Consider the following 25,646-nt stretch of genomic DNA (forward strand, 5'->3'; position numbering starts at 1 on the left):
TGACGGAGCAGAAGGTCAGAGTTCAGAGAGGAGACATCTTCCACTAAACGGCGTGAAATCTCTTTTTTTTCCATCTCTGAAATGTAACGATTGCTCATAGGTGCCATCCAGCATCAACCTCTGACCCTTTGAGTGAGTCAGCGTGATTGCATTGTGTGTGTGTGTGTGTGTGTGTGTGTGTGTGTGTGTGTGTGTGTGTGTGTGTGGTGCTTACCGTCGGAGTCGATGCTGTTGAGCGCTGTAGGAGGAATGATGGAGACTTTGCACTGACCGAGAGGACACTTGCGAGGGTACAGATCCATACAGGCTGTGTGCACCTGGAAGAACAGCAGCACGTGTGACGGATCCATTTATGCAAGATCGTAACATAAAGTCCACCGGAAATGTTGATTTGAAACAGTGTTTGTCAAAAGGAAACAAAGGCACTTTTTATAGCCCTTTTCAAGCAAAACTGACATGTTTCTGCAGGAAAACCTGAGACTCTTTTCCCATTGCCAGCAGACCAGAGCCGTGTACACCAGCTCTGCAGCAGAAGAATATACCTTCCTGCTTTCTTACTGGTGTGTCACAACATCACATGAAAGCAGCATGGAGGGCAGTGAGTTTATAATCCTCAGACCCTGAGGAGGTAAACTAACGGAAAGGTTGCTGGTGTTGCTCCATGACCATCCGTCCTGCTTATCTGGTGCGAGTCGCCGTGGCAGCAGGTAAAGAAAGGTCACCCAGATGACCTTCTGCCAAAGCCAGAAGCCAGGTTGCACGCACGCAAAATTAACAGCTGCAGCTACAACATGCTGCAAACAGTTAACGAAAACAATGACGTAATCATTTTGAGATATGATGCTGCCTTCATGTGCTCCTCAGAAATATTGTATTTACCGTATTTATCAGTTATGAGCATGTGAACGGCCCTCCAAAGTCATAAATGGCAGAAAGAATGGAAACAGTGTCAACAATTGACGCTAAATAATTATATATTGTGTTCCTAGAAGCTATAAATAACTTTTATTTGTTGCACATTTTAGTGTCTGCATCTATGAGCTGTAGCAAGGAAGTAAACTTTTAACCATAAAGCATGGCAGGAGAGTGTACTAACATTGACAAAACATTATTTTTTAGCATGAATTGCTGACTTAATGCCATAAATACATAAACATGACGGGCAAAAGTCAATGTTTGGTAAATGGTAAGAAACTTTTTCATTAATTCATATATTAAAAATCAATTTTCATGTATAACATGGTATCAGTGTTAACTGCTGTCCATGTGGAGAGACCTAGATTAAATATAAAAATACAATATATAAAATATATACTAAATAACATAATATATTAAAATATAAATAAACTGGAAACAGCTCTCAACCTCTTGTTTAAATGCTCTGAGCATTAAAATCCAACCAATCTTCTCTGTAGCTTCCATGTTGTTCCTACTTTACGTCCTCAAAGCTCATGAACACTATGAAGTCGGAGAAACGACTTCCCGACTCAGAAACTACTACTATTTGTTTGAGTTTAGTCCAACAAATGAAGCATCAACCCTTTAAGACCTGAGCAAACTGGTTTGATTAGCAACGGACAACTTAACAAGACATGGCCCAAAAAGTAGTAATACATTAGAAAAAAAACGAAAAAGCTACAAAAAAATAACCTCAATATAAGCGAAAAATAAATAAAATTTAAAAAAAAATCAAAAACAAAAAAACCCCAAACAAACAATAAAATTACCTAAAAGGCGCTGTAAAAAACTTTAATACACTTTTTCTGTAACACAATTTTACATTTAAAATTATGATAATTATTCAATTTAATTTAATTACATAGTTTTCTAGACATTTTCCCCTTTCAAAGATCATTCTCTATTATTAATCCTCCCCTCTTTTTTAAAACAATTTTTTAAGGAAAATTATTGTCATGTTTTGTCAATTTTCTTGCCATTGTCTAAATGTCTAAAAAAAAAAACAACAAAAAAACAAATGCTCGGGTTTAAAGGGGTAAAACAGCTTGTGAAAGGCGTCTGAAGGCAGCACAAGAAAACTGATGTCGAAGGGTTAAGCGACAGATGTCTCACCATCGCTTTGCACCAGAGGCAGCGCCAGTCCTGCAGTCTCAGTACGCTGCCACACGTCTTATCACACACGGCACACTTGGCACTGACGGGCAGGTTGCCTTCCAACCACTGGTGAGGCATCGCAATCTGTAGGTTCAACACACACACACACACACACACACACACACACACACACACACACACACACACACACACACACACACACACACACACACACACACACAGTTCAGAAAATGTGAAACACTTTACGCTGTCGACTTTTATCTGTCATTTCTTGAGGAAAACACTTTGCTCTGTTGCCACTGGCTACAAATCTCTCTGCTTTTTCTGACACTGACAAATCCACGAGCATCTACGAGTTGTGGCGAAGCTCACTCTTTTTTTATCGCACTGCATTATTACATAATATATAAAATAAAAATGTCTTGCTTTTAAAAGCCTCCAGAACGTATTTTTAACCATCATAGGTCACAAACTGTGAACAGAAAGCGAGGCTAATGACGTACTTAAATATTTAGCAGCTCCTGAAGCAGGACTGCCAAAGTCATTTTAGTTCACGGGACGCTTACAGCTCAACCTGAAGTTTTACCAGACCAGTGAAACCATAACGTAAGAACCTTTAAATGGCAATTAAAATCATTTTATCATTTTAAGTAAAGAAGTACATTCTGAAAATATTTATCCATTTACAAACAGAGATATCTTAGGGAAAAAAAAGTGCAATTTCAACAATAATATCTCAGTTTTCTCACATTCAGTCAGTCTAGTAGTCACTGGGCATATTTTGGGTGATTAAAAACGGCCATATTTTGCAAAACTGCAACACTTTTTTTGGCTTTTATAAGTCACATGATGCTATGGTTACGTGCTTGTCTGCGTTTTATGCGAGCGATAATGGAAAGGCGAGCCCCTTATACGTGAGAGCGGCCACGCATGAGGGATTTCTGGGAGCTGATAGTCCACGATTTCACAGAGGAATCGTGGATTCAAAACTTCCGAATGATCCACTCAACTTTCTCAGAGTTATGTGATGCAATAACAGCTCTTGTAGCTCCTGCTGCATCCTGAGGGAGCCAGTTCCTACTGACAAGCACACAGACACAGCATCATGTGACCTAGGAAAGACTGAAAAATAAAAATATGGCTTTTTTTGAATGACCTCAAATATCACCTCATGTGAGCGTAAAACTTTAGTTTCCTTTGTGCCTATTTGATATTCGCAGTTTCAGTTTGCACAGTTTGAGTGTTAATGGAAACCTGCCTCATAGTGAGTGTGCAAAAGCCTTCAGTGGTCCACACTGGACACTTTAAGGGGCCGGTTATTGCCTGCCGACCGTATGTTTGACACCCCTGTCCTAAAGGTATGAAAACCTAATGCAATAATGTGTATGTGTGTAATGTCACACACACACTCACTCACACACACACACACACACACACACACACTTACCCCGTCTTCATCCTCAATAATATCCTTCCCTATGGAGGCCAGGGTCGTCCATTTACAGTTGTTAGTGGCTCTGACAGCACAGCGTTTGTGGGCTTTGAATTTGCACACTGAAAAACACAGACACAGACACACACACACACACACACATTAGAGTGATAATGTTTTACACCTTTAACAGCAGTTAACACTCATGAGCTTCATAATGTGGCGCTACATTACAAGAATAAACATTAGTTGTGTTTGAATGAGTGGCCATGAACAGGTTCGAGTCGTATTTCTTCTAAAACAAAATGATATTTTCTTCATGAAGAGACATTATCAGACACTGAGGAGGTAGGTTTTTTAAGAAGTTAACTGTGCCTAAAATGCTAAATTTCACTGATTTTTATGGTAGGGTGCATAATGATAGACACGTAATGAGTATCGGAAGATAAGTATGAAATGAAAGGGTTAACAATAGGTTAACCCTTTGAAGCCAGGGTAAACAGGCTTGATTTTTGTTTCCAAAACATGTAAAGAAGCAATAAGCAACTCAAGAGGAAAAGACTCAGAAACGAGCAAGAAATTCATAAAAAAAGTCACAGAAATTACCTTAAAATTAGCCAACAAAAACAAAGCGAAAGCGAAACGAAACTAAAGGAAAATAACTGCCTTAAAAATGATAATAATTCTGTAAAATAATTTTGAATATATATTCTGATAATTAGAGATGTAGTTTTAAGGATTTTTTTCTCTATATTTTTTAAAATAATTTTCTAAATCTACTACTTTCCTACAATTTGCAGAATCTCTTGTGTCATTGCCTTTTTTGTCGTGTTTTGTAAGAAGTTGTTGATATTCTCAGCAATTAGGGGAAAAAACATTTGGGCATTAACTATTATCAGAATCGGCAGTCAGCCAAAACAATCTAAAAAATATTGGAATAGTGTATATTGGCAAAATATAAAATCATGCATGCCTAATTCAGTTTTTTTTGTCTTCACAGGCTGTTAAAGCGGGACACTGATGCATGATCCAGAAACAGACACACCCTGCGAAGTACAGCCCTCTAATGAATCAGCCCTAATGAGATGTCAGTGGCTGTAATTACTAACCTCCCTCAGCCTGCTCTGCACTCACATATCTGACAGATAGAAGCAAAGCCAGAGGACTTTAGCTTCAATCCGTTTATCTGTGTGAGCAGCAACACGAAGCCTACATGCTAAGCAGGACCTGAACCCTGCAGACTGATCCAGCTCCATGTTCAAAGCTACCTGCTGGATTACCGTTAAAACCGCACGTCTGTGCAGCCGCTCACTTTAACATGCATGTGTTTCTGCTCACTTTGCCATGTGCACAATGCGTCATGTAATCAGCTCCAACATTATCCTCTGCAGCCTCAACACATTAGCAGAGCGGGAATATAAGGACCAAGCAGACGATCACATGGATGATATATTTTTCTTCCACTCATTCATCAAAGTTTAAGAAGTTTAGAGGCATGAAAGCATCACTGAAACACTGAAAGAGTAAAGAGGAAGCAGCAGACCAGCAGCTCATGTTCAGCGATGTTAAATCACTGCTCTTCATAATGTCTGGCTTTAAACTGATACTGATTTCTTTTTAGTTGATTAGTGACTTTTTTAGGTGGCTAAAATGCATTTTTGTTGGTGAGCCCATCCACAGCCTTAGTGTCAAACTCTAAACTCCTGTTTCTCCAAACTGGAGGAATTAACAACTGATGTCTACAATATGTCATATATTGTCTATGCATAAGAACCTCATACAACCAGTCTTACAAAATTTTTTTAAAAAAGCAAATTGTCAAATTTTTTTCAAAAACATGGGTACGAGGTAACAAGCAACTAACTTAACAAGACATTGCCCAAAACTTAGCAAAATATAAATAAAGTAAAAAAATACAAGAAAATTATCTTAAAATATGCAAAAAAAGTTCAAAAAACAAAAAAAAAAAACCCTAAAAGTGCTGAAAATAAAAAAAAAAGCATATATTTTATTTTATTTTTTTCTGTAACATAATTTTAAATATAAAATTATTATAGTTTAAAGTTTTATATTACCCTTATTATAATTAAATTTCACAGATTAGAGCTGATTGTCTATTTCGGTATTTAACATTTATGTTTACACACTTTTTAAATACTTGAATATTTAAATATTGAGCCAATCGTTTGCTCTTACTGTATTTCTACTTTATATTCTATATTCTTATATAGTGATGTTGGTGCTTATTTCTTACTATAATTGTCTGTGCTGACATCAGAGCGACTGTAACAAACCCCGCTGGGATTAATAAAGTCTTATTCTGATTACAGTTGTAAATATTGTTGTCAGGGCATTTTTTCCCTATTTTTTTGATAATAATTCTCCCCTCGTTTTATTTATTTTTTTTTGTGTGTGTGTTACATTTCTTGCCAAGTTGCTCCCTGCCTTTTTCCTCACGTTTTCTAAAGAAATCAAACCAATCCATACAGGTAGCTGGTAAAAGGTGTTTGAACGCATTACAAGAAAGGCGATGTGGATCCAGGTTTCAAAGGGTTAATGTCTGTCTACGTGTCAAGGTTGCCTCATCATGTATATGAAGCACTTTCACACATGTGACTTTAATGTATTTAATGTTCTGAATGAGAAAGAAGAGAGAAATGTAAATAGAGCGTGAATATTTCCTGTGAAGATGTACCGGCACACGGAGAACGCACTCGCCTTTATCTCCATTAAGGACCAGGCACTTAGCCGACTCATGAATAATGTCTGTGCACCGAGGAACTTTGCTTTCCAGCCGTCCCACCCGTGCTCTCACACACACACACACACACACACGCACGCACGCACGCACGCACACACACACACACACACACACACACACACACACACACACACACACACACACACACACACACACACACACAGACTCTCGTGTCATTAGGAGGTCTACAGATATACAAAGTCAGAGTCATATCCGGGAGCAACAATTGACGTTTCAATCTAGTCTGCCGCTAAATGCTGTTAGGGAGCATTAGCAGAGCATTAAGAGAATTCAGAGGACTTGATACTGCTGCCTTAATGGCCAAAACCCAGAGCATCCACCAGCCAGACTGGAGGAAAACACTGTGTGTGTGTGTGTGTGTGTGTGTGTGTGTGTGTGTGTGTGTGTGTGTGTGTGTGTGTGTGTGTGTGTGTGTGTGTGTGTGTGTGTGTGGCTTGGTAGCACGAATCAATCCCCAGCGAGCGTCCTGCGCAGGAAATCGAAGGGAAATTTAAGCTGCGCTGATTGCGTGAAACTGTTTGGCCGGCTGCTCTCCACGTTTAATAGAGACGCTCGCTGTCTCTCTTCTTCTCTCCCTCTTTCTACCGCCGTGATACCGTTTCTCCTTCTCGCGGTTGAACATCCTCCTCTCACTGTCGCTGCAGCTATTTATTTATTATTATTGTTATTATTATTATTATCATTAGTAGTAGTAGTATTGTTATGAATTTTTATTTTTTTCTTCTCTCTTCAATGTTTAACATCAAACAGATTATCCATACAACAATTTTGATTATGTTAATTTAAGTGACAGTTAATGTAAAATGTTAATGGTAATTATTTGTTTTTTAATTTAAATTTTTATAAACCCCATCAAGGTCTGTGCGTCAGCTTATTTCCTTTTCTGTCCTTGTATGTGTGTGTTTGACTTGTTTGTTTGTTTTGTGACCATAAAGTCACCACTGTTTTAATTTTGCACCAGTAAAAAAACCCAAAAAAGCAATTAAAAAAATAGGTTAAAAATGTTTTTAAAAAGGAAAAAAAAAGTCCTTTAAAAAAAAGTTTTCTCAACATGAGGTTAATAACTTCATCACCTTGAGTAAATGAGCTCACACAATGAAGCCATTATTACCTATACTTTCCTTGTTTTTGTCTTTAACTTGTCTTTTTTTTGGCTATTTCTCAAGTATTTTTCTTGTAATTTTATTTATTTTTTTAATATGCTTTTTAAATTTTTTGGGTAATTTCTTCTTAAATTGCTCATTGCCTGTTTTTTTTGTTGTTGTTTGTTTTAGGTAGTACAACCATATATCATTTTACATACAGTTTAAAAGAAAAAAAAAATCTATTTTGGTTGAAGAATTTGATAACCAGCAGCATTGTTGTGGATGAAACAGCTGATTGTCGGACAGCAGCGCAGTGAGACAAACTGAATGGAGCAGCATGGATTTTCCACAGCACATATCTCCAAAAGGGCAGCTGGCAGCGCGGATCTCCGAGAGCGCAGATCTCTGACACAGCCGCTGGCAGCGTGGATCTCCGACACAGAGGCTGGCAGCACGAATCTCTAAAAGGACGGATCTCTGACACAGCAGCTAGCAGCGTGGATCTCGGACAGCGCCGATCTCCAACACAGGCTGGCAGCGTGGATCTCTGACAGCGCAGACCTCCGACACAGGCAGAATGAATAGTATGAATTGGATTCTTGGCATTATTATTTCTTTTCTTTCAAATTTTCTTTAGATTTCAGAGTCGTGCCATTATTGTGAATTATTTTGGCCATGTACTGAAAATCTGCCAGCTTTATGTCAGAGGAAATCTTCATGAAGCCAATACAGGGCTCAAGTGTGTGTGTGTGTGTGTGTGTGTGTGTGTGTGTGTGTGTGTGTGTGTAGCAGAATAAGCTGATTCAGATCAGCGTTTGATGCCGCTGTAATGACTCTCCATCTCTCTATGTCTTTTTTTCTTTTGCTTTCTGCTCTGGATGTGAGAGGGTCCCATTGTAGAGGATAATGAGCACTGTGTAGAGAGGCTCTTCACGCACCAAACCGCGCTCACATGCACGGACTATGTGCACCGGCACACGTGCACGCACTCACGGGGGAACATTAGCAAAATTAGGAGAAGAGATATGCAGATGGTGCTCATTAAGGTCTCCTGCGTGTTGCTGACACTTTGCAGCAGCTAAAAAGAAAGCAAAAATATAGTGTGAACCTCGTTCCTCTTAACACTTTGGTGTTCTTTCACAGAGGAGGTGAGGAGACGTGGCGTCATTCACAGGATCTGTTAACAGCTTTTTTCCCGTTGGGTAAATGGAAGTATGCAAGAAAAGAAATTCAAATAGCGTGAGTCAGCGCTTATCTAACACACAGTATGACATGAAAGCATATGGAGGGAGAGTGTGCTGGCGTTAATGGCAGTTCACCACCAGCTCTTTTCACTCTCTCTGCTGGCTCTACAGTTTGATGGGCATCTCACTCCACCACCGACAGCGTTTCAAAGACCGCGCCGCTATATCCAATCTGCTGCACTTGGACAGACATCCGAACAAAGAGTTTTCTCACTTCAGTGACTCACGAGTCCTTACACAACATATACCTTCCTACAGACCTGCCAACTCACAGGCTGGCACTTCAAATGATCTGCTGCAACCCTACAGTGCTTCTCTCACCTCAAGGCGCGTCCTCGTATATTCACGCACGCTCCTTCACATGATGCAACAAGATGTGAACGCTGAATGGATCACAAACATTTTATACCGACACGTAACATAACGCTTGTCAATGCCAGTCATGACTAACGCACGCACACATTCACACACAGAGCTGTTTTGATCCATGTTTGTTGGGTTGCTTTAACATAAATTATCACCAAATTAAAATCATTCCTTCTACATTAAATCTGCTGAATTTCTTATTAATCTATATATAACATTATGTATCTTTAGTGTCCCTGTTAATTAACCCTTTGAAACCAGAGCAAAATGGCTTGATATATTTTAAAAACATGTTAATCAGGAACTTCACAAGAAATTACCCAGGTTAGGTTTAAATAAGAGTTTCTTTTTACAGTGTCGCTAAAGTTTTAGATTGGGAACATTTTCTTGTCAACTTAAACATTTTTTTTTTTTTGCAATTTGCAGAACATTTAATGCCATGTTGCCAGTTTCCTTTTTTCCATCAACTTTTGTCATATTTCAAAGGTTTAAATGCTTGAGAAAAGCTACTGAACGCAACACAAGAGTCAGAAGAGCCAGAAATGAGTGAGAGCATCTTCAAAAGGCCAAGTGTGAAAAGGTTGCTATGTAAGAAAAAATGTCTAAAAAGAATTGCCTTCACATGTTTGACAGTAAGCATGTGTTGTGTGTGTGTGTGTGTGTGTGTGTGTGTGTGTGTTTTTGCTGCCTACCTTCGCAGGAGAGGCCGTGAGACGTGACCCCAGACAAGCTGTCTTTACAGACGTTGCAAAAGGTGGGCCGTGCATGGGAGCAGGCGTACCAGTTGTGCATCCCTGAGAAATGTTCCACATTAAACTGTGCCGTCTGGCAAAGGAGAGGTTAAAACAGGTTGGCAGCACTGGGATGACAGTCACAGAAAGGCAAGCACAGTCCACTACATCATCATGACAAGGAAAAACTCCATGACCAGACCCACACAGAAGCTGCGTCTGCAGAATTTCAACCACATCTCTCAAGATTTTTTGCAGATTTTTAAATTATTATTGTGGATTAAAATATATCGTCAAAAAATCTTAGAATTCCACAAAGGGTTCATATACATTTCCACCAATGCATTTTTGGGATTTTTCCATGACTTTGAGGCAAAATTTAAAGACCATACATGTAAAATCAATTTAGAACAGGATTAGAATTGAATATTTAAATATAACGATTATAAAAGAATTAAGAATTAAAGGATTAAAAGAATTAATTTCTTTAAATTTGGGGGGATTTTTAAAGAAAACGAGTGGAGACTGAAAGGCATGTTTTTTATTTAAAAAATTGGCCTTATTTTTCTCTATATTTTGCGATATTTAAAGAAAACAAATTGACAATTTTAATTTCTTTCAAAAGATGTGGTGTTTTTTTTTTCATGAAAACATTCCCTCCAAACCTGCAGGCCTACAATTTTTATAGATGTTGATTTTTTTTTCTTTAAATTTCTTTTATTTTTTCTTTAAATATCACAAAAAATACACCATTTATCACAATTAGACACCACATAAACAGAAACTATGATTGGATTTTTAAATTCCTGATGGTGCTTGAATACACCATGTGTTATCATACAGCTTTGTGAAACGTAATTCCATGATTTCTCCAAAACTTTCAGGGTATATTTAATTTTCCAAACTTTGCTATTTGCAAATTGCATGTATACTTTTTTTCCATTTTTTTCAAGACCGAATGTACCCTGTTCACAGATTTTTGATTCGGGATCACGGCTGAGAAAAACAATAAAATAAAATAAATAAATCTGCAGATTCTGTTTGGGTCTGACCACGTCATATCTACTGCATGTTTCATTACACATGAATGCATTTTACTGTTTCTGATTGTTGTCATTATAAATGCAAACAGTATAATTATTTAACCTGAAAAATAAGAATAAAAAACATTTATCCAACAGTTTCCAGCAGCAGACACAAATCAACACCTTTTCACATTCAGTCCATTCATTCATTTTGTTTCAGCTTCTCCTGACGATAATATTTCTCTGTGCTCATTTGCTTATCGGCACCGGGCTGAGTTTTAAAGCAAGTGATTATACTGATATCAAACTAAGACCTGAGGAGTCCAGCTCTACCAACCATGTCACGCGCACCTCTTAAGAAAAGGGTTAAGCAATTCTCAAAATTTCGGCTAAATTTTGGCAAAGAAAGACAGCATGGCCAGTCTGTGGGTTCTCACGAGTCTCCCCTTTACAGAAACACCCACTTTATGCCAGTGCCATGCAGTTTGGGTCACATGTTTTGCATGCAGTACAAACGTGTCATTTTGGCCTATAGTATTTGAATCTTTCTGCATATTAGGGTCCCTAAAAAGTTTTGAAAACGCTCCCACCTGCGAGCTGAGCACACAGGTGCAGCCAATCAGACTGATGTCAGCGAGCAGCCACATCACCAAAGCTTTATTGTGGAGAGTGAATGTCCACAGGCGTGAGGACGAAGCTAAAGCAGAGACGTTAACTACAGCGCTGCTGCACGTGTGCAGACTGACTGCACACCCATCCACATGGTGGAGGACTCGGCTCTTTATAAGCGACGTCTTCATGTCGGCATGTTGGGATCAGTCATGTGTTACCGTCACAGAGAAAAATAGTTTCACACGTAAAGCAGCTGAACGCTAAACTCGACTGCCTGAAAGTGACAATGCTGTCTTTTAATTCTCAATCAATCACTACTGATGACTGAAATTCAGTGATAAATTGCGATTTGAAAAATTAATTGTTTTACTGCCGTAGCTATAATGTTCCACCTGGAACACGCGTGTGAGCAGCACGTGACAGCTACCTCGCTGACCTGCAGCGTGTTGCACGCTCGCTGTGTCCACACTGGCAGCGTTGTTGCTGCAGCGCTCCTGCAGAGCTGCCTGCGGCTATGAGTTCTGTATTTCCACATTCATAGACACATATTCGACTCATTTATGAAGATGTGCAAGTTCCTGCATTGTCAATGACTTGGTTCTTTCACAATAAAATACCTTGTGTCAACAACTGATGGGATTCTGTCAACAGAGATGTTGTTAGGACTTTTATTTTGAAATGGAAGCACGAAATTTGTAGTAAAACAGATATATTTGTATTTCCTCATGTCTGTGACAGATAAAGACATTGAAACCGTAATAAAAGTTGGTATAGAGTCAATATAATTATTAAAACACTTATTCAGTTTTCACTGTCTGTTTCTGTTGACAACCACACACCGCAATCAGAACGCGGCACACGGAAAAAAAATCGGCGAGATACTGTTTCTCTCTATGTTTTGCTGCGACGGACAAGCAGCTGAGACGCTTCACCAGCACAGCTCACACAGGCAGCGTGGTCCTGACCTTATATTCATTTCTGCCAATATATCCTCAAACTCCTGCACACGGATCCTTTAAAGTTAAGATAAGACAGGAGGCCTGAGAAAAGACACGGTGCAATAACTGTCTCAGAAAATATCCGGGCTTCACGGTATTACAGAATTATTATCATCAGTCCAGGCGACCCTTAAAGCAATGAAAACTGAAGTTTGGTTGAAAAAAACGTCTTATTACTGCAGTTAAAACTTGAACTCTTTTTTAAAAATGGGAGTGTGCATGAACACTCCCCTTTGAAAATAGCTAAAATAATAAATTAAGTTGTATTTTCTACAAATATCAGCGATAAGCACATATATATGGTATGACAAGCACCAACTTTCATATCATACCTTAAAACCGGTATGTCGCTGCAACACTTCACAGGACACAACTTTACAAAACAACTCTACAAAAGCAAGAAAGGAATTTCCAAACTTTGAGACTAAAGTTCAGACAGGACAGGCAGTGAGGATGTTTTTCTGTAACGAGGTCGCTGGTGAGGAAAATCAGATGCTTCCTTACACATCAGCGTATAGACCGAGCCCACGGTGTTGCTCAGGCTGATGTGGAGCGCTGTACCAGTGTGGGCGTTGCGTCTGCAGCAGCTGGCGCAGCCCTGCACCCGGTTTGTGTTTCATAAGTCAGATTGTAACAGGTGCCTATAAACTGGGACGCTCAAGAATCTCACAACACAGTCATTAAAGGCTGATGCATTGACTTCTTCTGTGCGCGTGTGTGTGCACACGTGTTTACCCGGTAGTGTGTGAGCTCTGGGGGTGCTGCTGCATTGCAGTGCAGTAAAGGGGGTGAGGGATGGGGTCTTATATAAGATTTCCCTCCCAAATAAAAGCCATTAAGATGCAGTACTGCCGTCTTCCTGCGCTCCCCTTCTCCCCTCGCTGTCAACACACAGCCCAGATTCACATTCCTCCCGCATCTTTTCGCTGACGCTGGAATATTATCAGTCCGTTTGAGGGATTCAAATCAAAACAACAGCGCACAAGTCGCCTGTTTTCTAGATTCCTGCAGAAATAATGTCCCGAATAACAAAGACGTGCATCAAAATCACACAATCACTCCTGTTTAAGTCATAAAGAGGAGACAGAAACGCAGAATCAGATTTTATGCGAGTTTACAGGTAAACAACACACAGCTTTGATCCTGATTATAATGTGTGTATGTGTGTGTGTGTGTGTGTGTGTGTGTGTGTTACTGTATCTGTGACTGTAGAGCTGCACACCTGTGACCGTGCACGTGCATCCATGCGTGCCTGTCCATGTTCGCTGGTGCTTTGGGGCTCGGAGTCGGTGTGTCGCTTCTGCATAAACAACTTTTTAAATCCCCAGTTGCCTTCAGTGTTCTCACGCAGCTTGTTAACCCTTTGAAACCCGAGCACACTGGCTTGATTTCTTTCAAAAACACGGGAAGAAGGCAATGAGAAACTAAAGAAATGACCCAAAAATTAGAGACAAATTTGTAAAAAATGCAAGAAAATTACCTGAAATTTGTCAAAAAAACCCCAGTAATTATAATACTAATAAAGAAAATACACTTTTTTATTTAAGTTTTTTAATGACTCAAACAAAGTGCTTAAAAGTCATATAAATTCTTTAAAATTTTAAAAATGTAATAAGTTTCATTTGAAATAAAGGTTTTCCCTATCTTTGTTCTTTTTTCCATAGTTATTTTTTCCTCTACATTTTCCCGAGCTTTTCTTTCCCCCCAAGATTTTTCCCCATCTTTTCTGTTTTCTCTAAACATTTTTCCCAAGCTTTTTACAAATACTTTTGCTAAATCTACTAATTTCTTGCAATTTCTCATAGCCTTTTTACGTGCTTTTGAAAAAAAAAACGCACAGATTTGCTCAAAGGTTTAAATACCTGTGAAAGGCGTCTGAAAGCAGCACATTAAAAGTGATGTTGCTCCAGGTTTCAAGGGGTTAAACACCCATCTGAGCTCTGCATACTCGCTCTCTCTTTGTACCCAACATTAACAGGATGACTTTCAGACACATCCTTTATCATAATGACAAAACCACAGTCAAAATCTCCAAAAGAGGATTCGCCTAAACCCAGATCTTTTGTTCCTGCACCTCCCTCTCTCCCTCTCTCCTTCTCTCCTTCTCTCCTTCTCTCCTTCTCTCTCTCCTCGCTGCCAAACACAAACTCTCACACATCTGCTGATTTTGGGAAAAAAAAGGTCCCCTTACCTCGTAATGCTCTCTGGACTGGACGGACTTGAGCGAGCTGATCCAGTCCTCCATCTCTTTCCTGTTCTCGGCGCAGAGGATGAGCCTACGGAACGGAGTGATCACCTGGAGGAGGGAGAGAAGCGAGGGATGCGGTGAGGGAGAAGCTCAAAAATAAAAAATAAAAAAGACAGCGAGAGATGAATTTCAGCAGCGCTCCTGCTCAGCCTGCGGTGCCACTGAGAGGAGAGAGAGACACCGGCTTCGTCTTTAAGGGAGAGACAGGATGAGGAGCCCCCTCCCTCTCTCCGTCTCTCCGTCTCTCCCTCTCTTTCTCATTGACTCCGGCTCACTCGTCCTCTAACACCTTCTTGAGTTAGTCTTTTCCTTCGCTCCAGCAGCATTTCCCCTCTCTCGCTCTCAGCTCTTCATGTTGCTTTGAGGCAGATATGTGCTGACAGGCGAAGCGCCTCAGTAAAGGCTAAGAGCTTCTCTCCCCCCTCTGCCTCCCCCTCTCCTGTCCTCCCTCTGTGTGTGTGTGTGTGTGTGTGTGTGTGTGTTTAAGGACAGTCTCCCTGTAGATAACCCTACAGACATACAGCACCCTTTCAACAGCCCATCACTTATTTATGCTCCCTCATCTCTTCTTTCCCTCCACCTCTTTCTAACTGTCCTTTGTTTACTCATCCACCTTATCGAGAGACAAGTGAGGCACGTGCACACACACACACACACACACACACACACACACACACACACACACACACACACACATGCATGCACACACACGCGCAAACACACGCGTGCATTCGCACACACACACAAACATGCAGGCACATGCATGCACAGCAACATCTCACTAATCAATATTCATGTCGCTGCAGTTACGTTGATGAAATTCTATTTATGATTAATTGCAGCTCTTCAGCAAGTTAACAAACACTTCCACGTCCTCTTTTAACCCCTTAGAGCCCGCTTTAATATTACACACATCCATACCGCTCTGCTCACAACATGCGCTATAAAAAAAATCTATATATATATACATACATTAATATGATTTTCTACTTTCATTGAGTCCATCTTTTAACTCAGCATCAGTCCTAATCATAAATATCAAATATTCATTAATTTTCTGAATTTTAAGCTTTTAAATGCCAGTTTTTTTGTCACAATGCCACTATGTTTTTAGATGAAAAACAAACCCCACAAAAAAAAGAATTATTTTCAATGTACTACATGCAAATATAAAATATGACCAATGGAAATTTCGAAAAACTCCAATTTATCGCCAATAAGTTGTTACGCTTACATAAGGTGGTATTTCAGACGATTCGAAGAGGCATTTTCACAAAACTGCAATGGAAACACTTTTTTCGCTTTTAAGGGTCAGATGATGTTCCCAAAAGAGTCACATGACATCCACAAAAACATGCAGGCATGACGCAGAGGCAGCTGTTATTGCATCTCGTAACTCTTCAAAAGTTGAGCGAATCATCTGGAGGTTTTGAATCTACAATTCCTCTGTGAAATCGTGGACTATCAGCTCCCAGAAATCCCTCATACGTGGTTTACCTTTCCGTTATCGCTCACGTAACACGCCTACAGCTGACGACTAACACGGTGGCTGCAATAGAAATAAACCTGCTAATATTCTGAAAATCCATCGCCGTGCTACAATTTTATCAACATTTAAGAAATATCGCTTAAATTTTGTGCTAATCTGTGATGGAAACCCGCCGTGATGGAAACAGTTTGTCGTGCTCCTCATTCTCCAACAAAGTGCTCACCGATTTTTTTATGCCATCTATTCACGTAATTTGAATTTATACAAACATTCAGCCGCTGCAGATCTTGAATTACACCCGTCCTGGCTTTACGGGGGTTTTAACTGTGACCCACACATCCTGCAGACTGAACACATCCATCAGTGCAAAAAAAATGGAGTGAAAGCGTGAAAACAGTGAAGGAAACGTCTTCACTTCCATGAATGATTCTGTGACAAAGTAAACCGGCTCCTCAGAGGGACTCTCCTGCACGTCCGACTCCGTCTCTGTTCTGTTAGACCAGCAGCCCCCGAGGCTGTTTCAGCGTGCGGAGAGCAGCAGGTGCACGCCGTGTGTGTGTGTGATGTGCACGAGTGTGTGTGTGTGTGTGTGTGTGCATGTTGGGGTATTTAAGATAAATCTGCTGTAAAACTGCTTTTCTTTCTGCATGAAGGCAACTGTTGCAGACTGACCATCTGGTTTACAGCCATGCGTTGCCCGCAGAGGACGCCGACACGACGTATCGACATTTTCAAGGACAGCAGATGATTTTATAAAGATTAAAATATTGCATCTGAACTACAAAACGCATATCTTTCTTATTAAAATAGAAGTCACAGCTTTGTGAACGTTTGGATCTAAGCAGGATTATATAAAATTGTGACACAGTTAATGCAACAACTTTCTCCAACACTGCAAAGACGGTCTGCATTTGCCGAAAATTCGTATGTCAAAGTTGACGACACACAATAGCATTTTGAGAATTTACTTTCCATTCACATTCATTGTGACAATAACATTAAAATGAAACATAACCTTCAAAAAAACAAGACAAATGCAAATTCAGTGACCTTGACCTTCAATCTATGACCAGCAAAGTCTAATTTGTGCATCCTTACCCGACTGAACATTTATACGAAATTTAAAGAAAATTCCCTCAAGGAGCTTTGATTTCTTTAAAAAAGGGGGGAAAAATGATGTGACTTTGCAAAAAATATTTGCAAGAAATTAGAACGGACAAGAAAATGCCCCGAAAATGAGTTTAAAAGGAACAAAAAAAGGGAAAATGTCCAGAAAACTGTTTATAGTTAGCATAATTATATTTTTTAATTAAGCTACAGAAAAAAATGTAAGTTCTACTTATTTCCAGGTAATTTTCAGTTGAGTTGCTTATTGCCTTCTTCCAATATTTTTGTTAAAGAAATCAAATAAATTTACTCAGGTTTGATGGGGTTAATTTAAGCCCAAAAAAAGAATATAAAGACAACAATCAGAAAAAAAATCTACAATGTTTGCTCGCTGTTTAACTACATTTAAAAAAGACCCTGAACGTATTACTGTTTACTTATTTTTTCCCCTTTTAAAAATGCCACTTGTATTAATATTATTTACTATTTTGATACTTTAGTTGAAATATTTTTCTTGTACTGTCTGTGCAGACAACATGTTGTCCCTGAAACACGCGCCTGACAACCAGCTCCCTGATCAATAACCTCAATAACTCTTGTAAGCAATCTGTCCGGAGATCTCTAATCAATATCTTGTCATGCCTGAACATCGTGTCCCGACCGTGTCTCCATTCAGCAGAATAAATGTTGGCATCGAACGTTTCTGAAAACCTCAAATACACAACATTTGTATGTTCATTTGTAGCTTAGATTTCTTAACATTTTAACAACCCTGTGGATGACATACGGTTTGGTTGTTGCACAAAACACTTGGTTATGGTTACGAAAAGATCGTGTTTGGACTTAAAACTTGCTTTTGGTGACACAGTCACGGCTGGAAATGCCGCTGATGTCTTGCTTTAAAAAACACAACATTTTTGTGGCGCTATAGAAAACGCAGCGATGTCTTGTTAAACTAAAATTAACGCCATGGGGTCGTATTTCTCCGCACACCAATGAAGCTGCACTAAAAGTTTACATCCACATCTTTGAAAACGTCACACACAAAAGATCTCAATCAGCAGTTTCAAGATTCGCCCTTACCCTGAAAGCTGAGCAAACAAAAAAAAAAAAAAAAATTGGAATAAAAGACAATGGGCAACTTGACAAGAAACAACCCAGAAATTGCACACAAAATGATTAATAAAAAAGGTAAAAAGAAAACTGCCTAAATATTTTTTTTAAAAATAGGGGAAGATTATAAGAAAATAATTTTAAAAAATAGAGAAGAATGTCCAAAAAAACTGTTTATTATTTACATTTAAAATTATGGTACAGGAAAAAAAGAATAAATAAATATATAAAAGAAATGCATGTGTACTTTTTTATTTTCAGGACCTTTTAAGGTCTTTTTCTTGTTGTTGTTTTTGCCCTCTTCCCGTGTTTTTAAACTAAATCAAACCAGTTAGCTCAGGTTTCAAAGGGTTAAAGCTAATCACATAAGCGTTCTTCTTCCTATTTTTTGAGCGAGTCGAGACAACAACTCCCAAACGACTGCAGGTGTGTGAGAAAGTTTCCTGTGTATGAGTGTGTGTGTGTGTGTGAGAGTGTGTGTGTGTGTGTGTGTGTGTGTGTGTGTGTAGTAAATGTCAAACAAGCAAATCTATTGTTCTGCCTCTCTCTCGCTCACCGTCTCTTCGGAGAATTGTACGTTTTCTCAGCCGTTAATCAGAATACAGTTTTCTACCAGGAGCTCCGAGGATTAATGTGTGTGTGTGTGTGTGTGTGTGTGTCCATTTGTGCACGGGCAAATTGATCCCTTTGGACATAGATCATGGTGTCTCCGTGCTGGTGTGCCCTGTCCGTGTGTGTGTCTCTGCATGTGTGTGTCTTAACCAAGTAGTGATAAGATTGGTTGCCAGGGGAAACAGGAACGGCTGTTTCCAAAAATGGCTCTAGGCATCCCTCAAGTGTGGAAAACCTCTCTTGATGACTGACCTTCAGAGCTTAATATGTCAGACGAGTGTGTGTGTGTGTGTATGTGTGTGCGTTCATGTGTGTGTGTGTGTGTGATAACAAGTGACAGCAAGAAATGACTCCTCGATCTGCATCTCCAAAATGACAAAAACATGTAATTATGAGCCTCATTAGTTGTTATTTTTGGTCGAGAGGCAACCACCAAAGATTAACTGATAATGAGGGACACCCGGTACTGTTTACACACACACACACACACACACACACACACACACACACACACACACATATACACACACACTCAGTCTACGGCTGCACCCTCTAAGTGTTGACATCGACTACACAACAGTGCAAGAATCCTGCACCCACTGGGACCTGCAGCACAACAACAAGAGGGGGTGGAACACAGCTGCTCACAACACACACACACACACACACACACACACACACACACACACACACACACACACACACACACACACACACACACACACACACACTCAGTTTCCGGCTGCAGCTTTTAACTGTTGACATCATCGACTACACAACAAAATCTGAGCGCTGATGCACGATTCGGAGCCCATCTGAATTTCCTTGAGATTCATTTCATGGATTTAAAGTGGACAGTAATAAGCGAGCCAATCCAATAAGCGTGAGTGAGTCAGTGAGAGGCGGTGCGTCCCTGCGGAGTCTGTAATGAGTTTAGGGTTTGGGTTGGGCTGAGCGCTCCTCTCACGTGGACCTCAAGGTGCTTCCTCGCAGCGCTGCGGCGACACTGCCTCATCGAATATTCACACACGCTCCTTCACAACACACACACAATGCAACAAGATGTGAGCGCTGGATGGATCACATACGTTTAACGCCAACACACACCAACACTTTCCCGTCTATATGTGTCAATGTAAACCCAGTCATGAATAATGCACGTATGCACACACTCATATGCAGAGTTGTTGTTTTTTTTTTTACCCTATATTATCAGCAAATTAATAAGAATGTGTATATCTTCATTGTCCGTCATTATTAACCCTTTGACACCAGAGAAAATTGCCTTGATTTCTTTTGAAAACGAGGACTGAAGGCAATGAGCAACTCTCAACGAGAAATATAATACACAAAAATTAGCAGGAAAAATTCCTAAAATCAGCACAAAAGAGAGAGAAAAGTAACAGAGCAAAACAGATAATTGCCTGATAAAAAAATAAATAAAGATAAAACAGAAGAATACATTTAATAATCATAATGTTTTTTCTGTTAAAGAATTACACTAATAATAAATATTGTTTTTCTGATATTTTTTAAAATCATTTGTTCATCTCTAAAAGAAACTTAATATCATATTTTAATTGACATTTTATGCCAAGTTGCTCATTGTCTTTTCTTTTTTTTTTTAATCAGAAACATTGGAAGAAGACAATGCAAGATCATTACCTGGATATAAGTAAATAAAAATAAAAAAAAAAAAAATATATGAATAAATAAATAGATAAATAAAATAAAAGAAGGAAAATTACTTAAAATATAATAATTCTGTAAAATAATTTTAAATACGTAATTATGATAAGCTGTAAATATAGTTTTTCACAACCTTTTTAAAAATAATTTTCAAAATCTAATTTGTTGCAGTTTATGGAACATTTTTACTGAGTTGCTCATTGCCTTTTCCCCATGTTCTTTGAAGAAGTTGCATGAATTTGCACCAATTGGCTCAGGTTAAAAGGCGAACGGTGTCTAAATGCTGCACAGGGGAAAGGATGCTGATCCAGGTTTTAAATAACTACATAAATCCATTTTGGAGAAGGTGAAAAAATTTATAGCAGTTACATAACTGTCCATGCTGTGTAGTGCATAGAAGAAGTGAAATTATTCTTCTCTCCAACTGACATAATTCAATTCTTGTGACATTTCAGCATTCCCGTATGTCTACTGGTATGTCCAAATTCCCGCCAGCACCCGAGGGGGTCCCCGGTCCCCGGACGCAGGCATGCACACACTGAGCAGACATCTGCAGAGCTTCTACACAAATCACTAAACATCTTAGACTCCTTCAAACCGTCCAATCAAGAGGCACCGACCTGCAGAGAGGACGCGAGCAGCTTCAGTCATCCCCAGAGGACGGACCGTCACACAGACAGACAGGGAGACAGCGGACACACACAGAGACAGAGAGACTGGTAATTGCTCTGCACAGTCAGAGCGAAGCATCCTCTGCAGTTTTTTTTTTTCTCTCCCTCAGTCTGTGCAGCGAAGCCCGGTCTCCCCCTGTCGGTGTGCGTGACTGTGTCGATGCATCACACAGATCTGCACGTGTGTGCTGGCGCTGCAGGTGAGCCACCACTCGGCACGTCACATTACCTTTGCTTTTATGTCTCACAGCTCATTCTCGCTCCGTCCTGTCTGGATTTCCTCTCCACTCTCCCTCTTTTCCTCTGCGTCCGTCTCCCACTCTCGCTGCTCGCTCCTGCCTCGATCTCGCTCTGCCCCTCTCGCGCTCTCTTTTCCCCGGGGAGCGTGTGCGCGAGTGCAGTTAGCAACGGTGTGACATCACTCCAGGATTTCCTCTACCTTGCCTCCACTTTCCCTTCGCCATCTTAAACGAGTCCGCAGTCAGTCCTCATAAATCACTACCGTTATTTCACACCCGCCTGTCGAGGTATTTCTCAACCTTATTTTGTCCTCACCTCCATTTATGCTCAATTTATAGCCTGCAGACAAAATCTGGCCCCTGCTGGGTGCCCCCCCCCCCCCCAAAACATTTTCTAATTCACAATAAAAATAAAGATATTCACACTGTGAACTGTTTTTGTACCTTTAGTTAGATGAGAGGAGCCAGAGAGCATAAAAAAGCATCAAAACAGAGCTTGTTGATCAAAAAAAGTGCCGGTGAAGAATCCCCCACATCCCCCGACAGAGGTCCTACAGATAAGCCCCTAATGTCCTAAAATCCTATAACCGTCCTAAAATCCAAAAAATGTGCCAAAATCCTAGAGACATCTTAAAATCCTAGAAACATGCTCAAGTCCCAGAAATGACCTAAAATCCAAGAAACATCCTTAAATCCATGAAATGTCCTTAAATCCTACAAGTTTCCTAAAATCCTAGAAAAATGATGAAGTACCAGAAATGTCCTAAAATCTAAGAAATGTCCAAAATCCTAGAAATGTCCTAAAATCTTAGAAGTGTGCTAAAATCTCAGAATAGTACCTTAGTCCTAAATCCTATACATGTCCTAAAATCTGAAAAAATCCCCTAAAATCAGACAAATGTCCTAATGTTCCAGCAATGTCATAAAAACCTTGAAACATGCTAAAGCCGCAGGAATTTCCATGAATCTGAGAACCGTCCTGAAAACTTTGAAACATGCGTGGAGCCGCTGCGATTGGCCCCTGGCCTGCTGTTATTTTGCAAAGGTGCCTTTGCTCTTTCTTTCTCCTCTCTTTACTCCTTAAACATCCCTCCTTCCTCCCCCTTTCTCTCACGTCTTCGTGGGATGCTGATGCTCACAGGGACATGTGGAGCTCGTCTCCGAGTCTTTATCACAGCGTGTTTATGAACCCGGCACACACGGTCACGACACATGCCGCACACACATGCCGCAGCAGGCACACTGTAATCTTATTTATGAATATGGCAGACGTTAATCCATCCCAGGCACCCACTGAAGCATTTTCAAGACGTTGCTAAAAATAGCCGCACGCTCTCCCCGAGGCACTGTTCTCCTTCCCACCTCCTCCTCCTCCTCCTCCTCCTCCCTGTTTCTTATTATAGAAACACCCGCGGAGAGGAGAGACATTTATAGAAAGGACAGGGCACCACTAGCTCGTTCACTGTCTGTTTTCATCCTCATTGCTCATTATACTTATTTCCCTCCACCTCCCACACACACACACACACACACACACACACACACACACACACACACACACACACACACACACACACACACACACACACACACACACACACACACACACATCCAGCTCAGCTGCTCACTCTCTTCCCAAACAGGCATCCATTCACATCACTTGTTTTCATGTGTCACGATGAGCAGCATGTGACAGCAACGTAAGGAGCGATGCTGGGAAATGCACCAACATATCTAAATATAACCGTGGGACTGTTATTTTTAGAAGTACTACATGGCAGGTGAATCATTACGCTTGAAGGACAAAAGCCTCATAGCTGTTAGCGCTGTCCACTGGTGCTAGTTAAAAATCATACGTACCTGCTGTAAATATGCAGTTTATGGTACTCAACTATGACATTTCATTAAACTCAGAGACTTTGTTTGGTGCCAAGAATAGGACGCTGTCAATCAGAAATGCAGCTCAGCAAGATACTGGATAAATGTCAGAGCTGAACTGAGCTGAGGATGTCCTGATGTGATCCCAAACATCAGTATCAGGGTCAATCAAGGCATTTTTTGACTGATGGGATCGGTTATATTCAGCTTATTAAGTGATCTGATCCTTTGTTTAATATCAGCTGTCACACAAGTGTTTTAATTTAACGTAAAACAACACAGAGCGCAACGTTGGTCCACTCTCTCACTGTGCAGAGCTCCACGTGTCTGTAAGAGCAGCGGCTAAGCCCCGCCCACTGCAAAACACCACACACCGTAAACAAAAACGCAGTACGAGACTGTTTATGTACGATATTTACCAAAGTTATGAGCGCTCGTTTCTTTTAAGCTCAGTGTGAGAGTCTTGCATTTTGCCTTTAACTGGGGCCGAGCGATATGGAATAAAGTCTTATCACGATATTTTTTTCATATCAGTCGATGTCGATATATATCACGATGTACATCAAATCACTATTTCTGTCGAGCTTAAAGGTTCCTTTGACTCCTCAGTGAGATATGAAGATATCATCAGGTTAATTTAGGTTTAAATATTTATTTTCTGTCAGACATTGAACATGACAAATATACTGTAGAACAGCATCACCAGCTGGAGGACCTATTCTACTAAAACTCACAGAGGTCCAGTTACTAACATTTCCTCCCAGCAAAGGTCCGAGCCTCACACTTAAAATCAATATCACCATTAACTGAACTGATTTTACACTGATAAAGATTCAAGAACGATTATTTTAATTTTGATTATTTTATTCACTGACACAGTGTCATGTGACCATGGTGTGTTGGAGTGTAATAAACGTATGATGATTTATTATTATTAATTTAAACTTTCCAGCATTATATAAAAATGAGCTCAGTTGTTCTACAGTCAAAGTTGTTCATTTTTTAACATGATTGTTCAACACCTCCACCCTCGCTGTGTTTGGGTGTGATATTGTCCTCGGTGTCATGAGAGCGTGAGACCAAACGCGTAACCGAAATACCCAACACGGGCAAGATTATGTCGGTTAGTTCTGAATGTCGGTTTCTATTATTTTTCGATTAATTGCACACCACTACTCCTTAAAAAATATTGTTCTCTTTCTTACTTTTTATTAGAACTTGGCCACGGGTCCAGATAGGACAAAGTTTTGGTCCAGATCCAGTCCGCGGTCCGCCAGTTGGTGATGCCTGGCTTACATGTGATGAATCAGTGGTATGGCCGCTGTTAACAGCCACCTCCGTGCATATTGTAGCACGCAATGACAGGTGTTTTGTTGGAAAACCTTGCAGGAGCGTAAAACTGCTGCAGTCGGAGTGTGCTGTCGGACATGTCCATGCTGGAGCAGGCTGTGGACATGTCCACGCTGGAGCGGACGGAAGGACATGTCCACGCTGAAGCGGGCTGTTGGACGTCAGCCAAAATGGACAAAATGTACAGTGGAATTTGGAGCCCCGGGCGTTAATGTCCGTATGCAAATGCAAAAATGTTTTTATTATTTTATTATATATTTTATTTTTCATTAATCTTATTAATATTATTTTGTTAAAATTATTTTGTTTTATTGTCTATGAACCTCCCTATGAGCTGAGTCCTTAACACAATTTTGAATAGAAAAAATAAATAAAGCCTCATCTTCAAAATTAGTCTGAATATGTTTTCATCACAACAACATTACACTACGGCTGAGTGGGAATCTCGATCTGCTGTTCGTGTGCTTCTTCACTCACCAGCCTCGCTGCGTGACACGTGTTTCTGCCTGTGATCTCCCAGCGTATGTGTTTGTGCGTACGTGTTTGTGCGTACGTGTTTGTGCGTGCGTGGGTGTCGAGACTGCGAGATGCACTCACTGTGAAGCTGTTGTTGACATTCTTTGTGCTGGACTCTGCGACGCTGGCATCTGATAGGTCCACCTCGTCAAAGATAAGGGACTGCAGGACAGAGGAGGCGTGCGGAGAGAGAGAAAAAAAAAAGAGGGGAGTCCAGAGGAGAGCGGAGAGATAGAGGGCACAAAGAGAACAAGAGAGTGAGCCTCTGGACAACAAAGGGTTAAACTGAGCTTACAGTAGCTTACACTACAGCATGGAGCGAACTGTGATTGGCTGTGAGAGAAATGTCTGGTCATGGCCACAGCAAAGCAGGCCGAAGATGAACA

At 40.2% G+C, this 25,646-nt stretch overlaps 1 protein-coding gene across 1 annotated transcript in view; it reads right to left on the bottom strand.

Moving 5' to 3' along the window:
- dgkh (diacylglycerol kinase, eta) overlaps nucleotides 1-25,646 on the bottom strand; it is a 78,733-nt gene that overhangs the window by 27,569 nt on the left and 25,518 nt on the right. The window contains 6 exon segments of the mRNA XM_042494573.1: nucleotides 215-317; nucleotides 2,071-2,196; nucleotides 3,521-3,627; nucleotides 9,675-9,807; nucleotides 14,540-14,644; nucleotides 25,342-25,422. Of these exon segments, the coding sequence (XP_042350507.1) occupies nucleotides 215-317; nucleotides 2,071-2,196; nucleotides 3,521-3,627; nucleotides 9,675-9,807; nucleotides 14,540-14,644; nucleotides 25,342-25,422 (655 nt within the window).

The sequence above is a fragment of the Plectropomus leopardus genome, chromosome 10 (assembly GCF_008729295.1).
Source record: "Plectropomus leopardus isolate mb chromosome 10, YSFRI_Pleo_2.0, whole genome shotgun sequence".
NCBI classification, from domain to species: Eukaryota; Metazoa; Chordata; class Actinopteri; order Perciformes; family Serranidae; genus Plectropomus; species Plectropomus leopardus.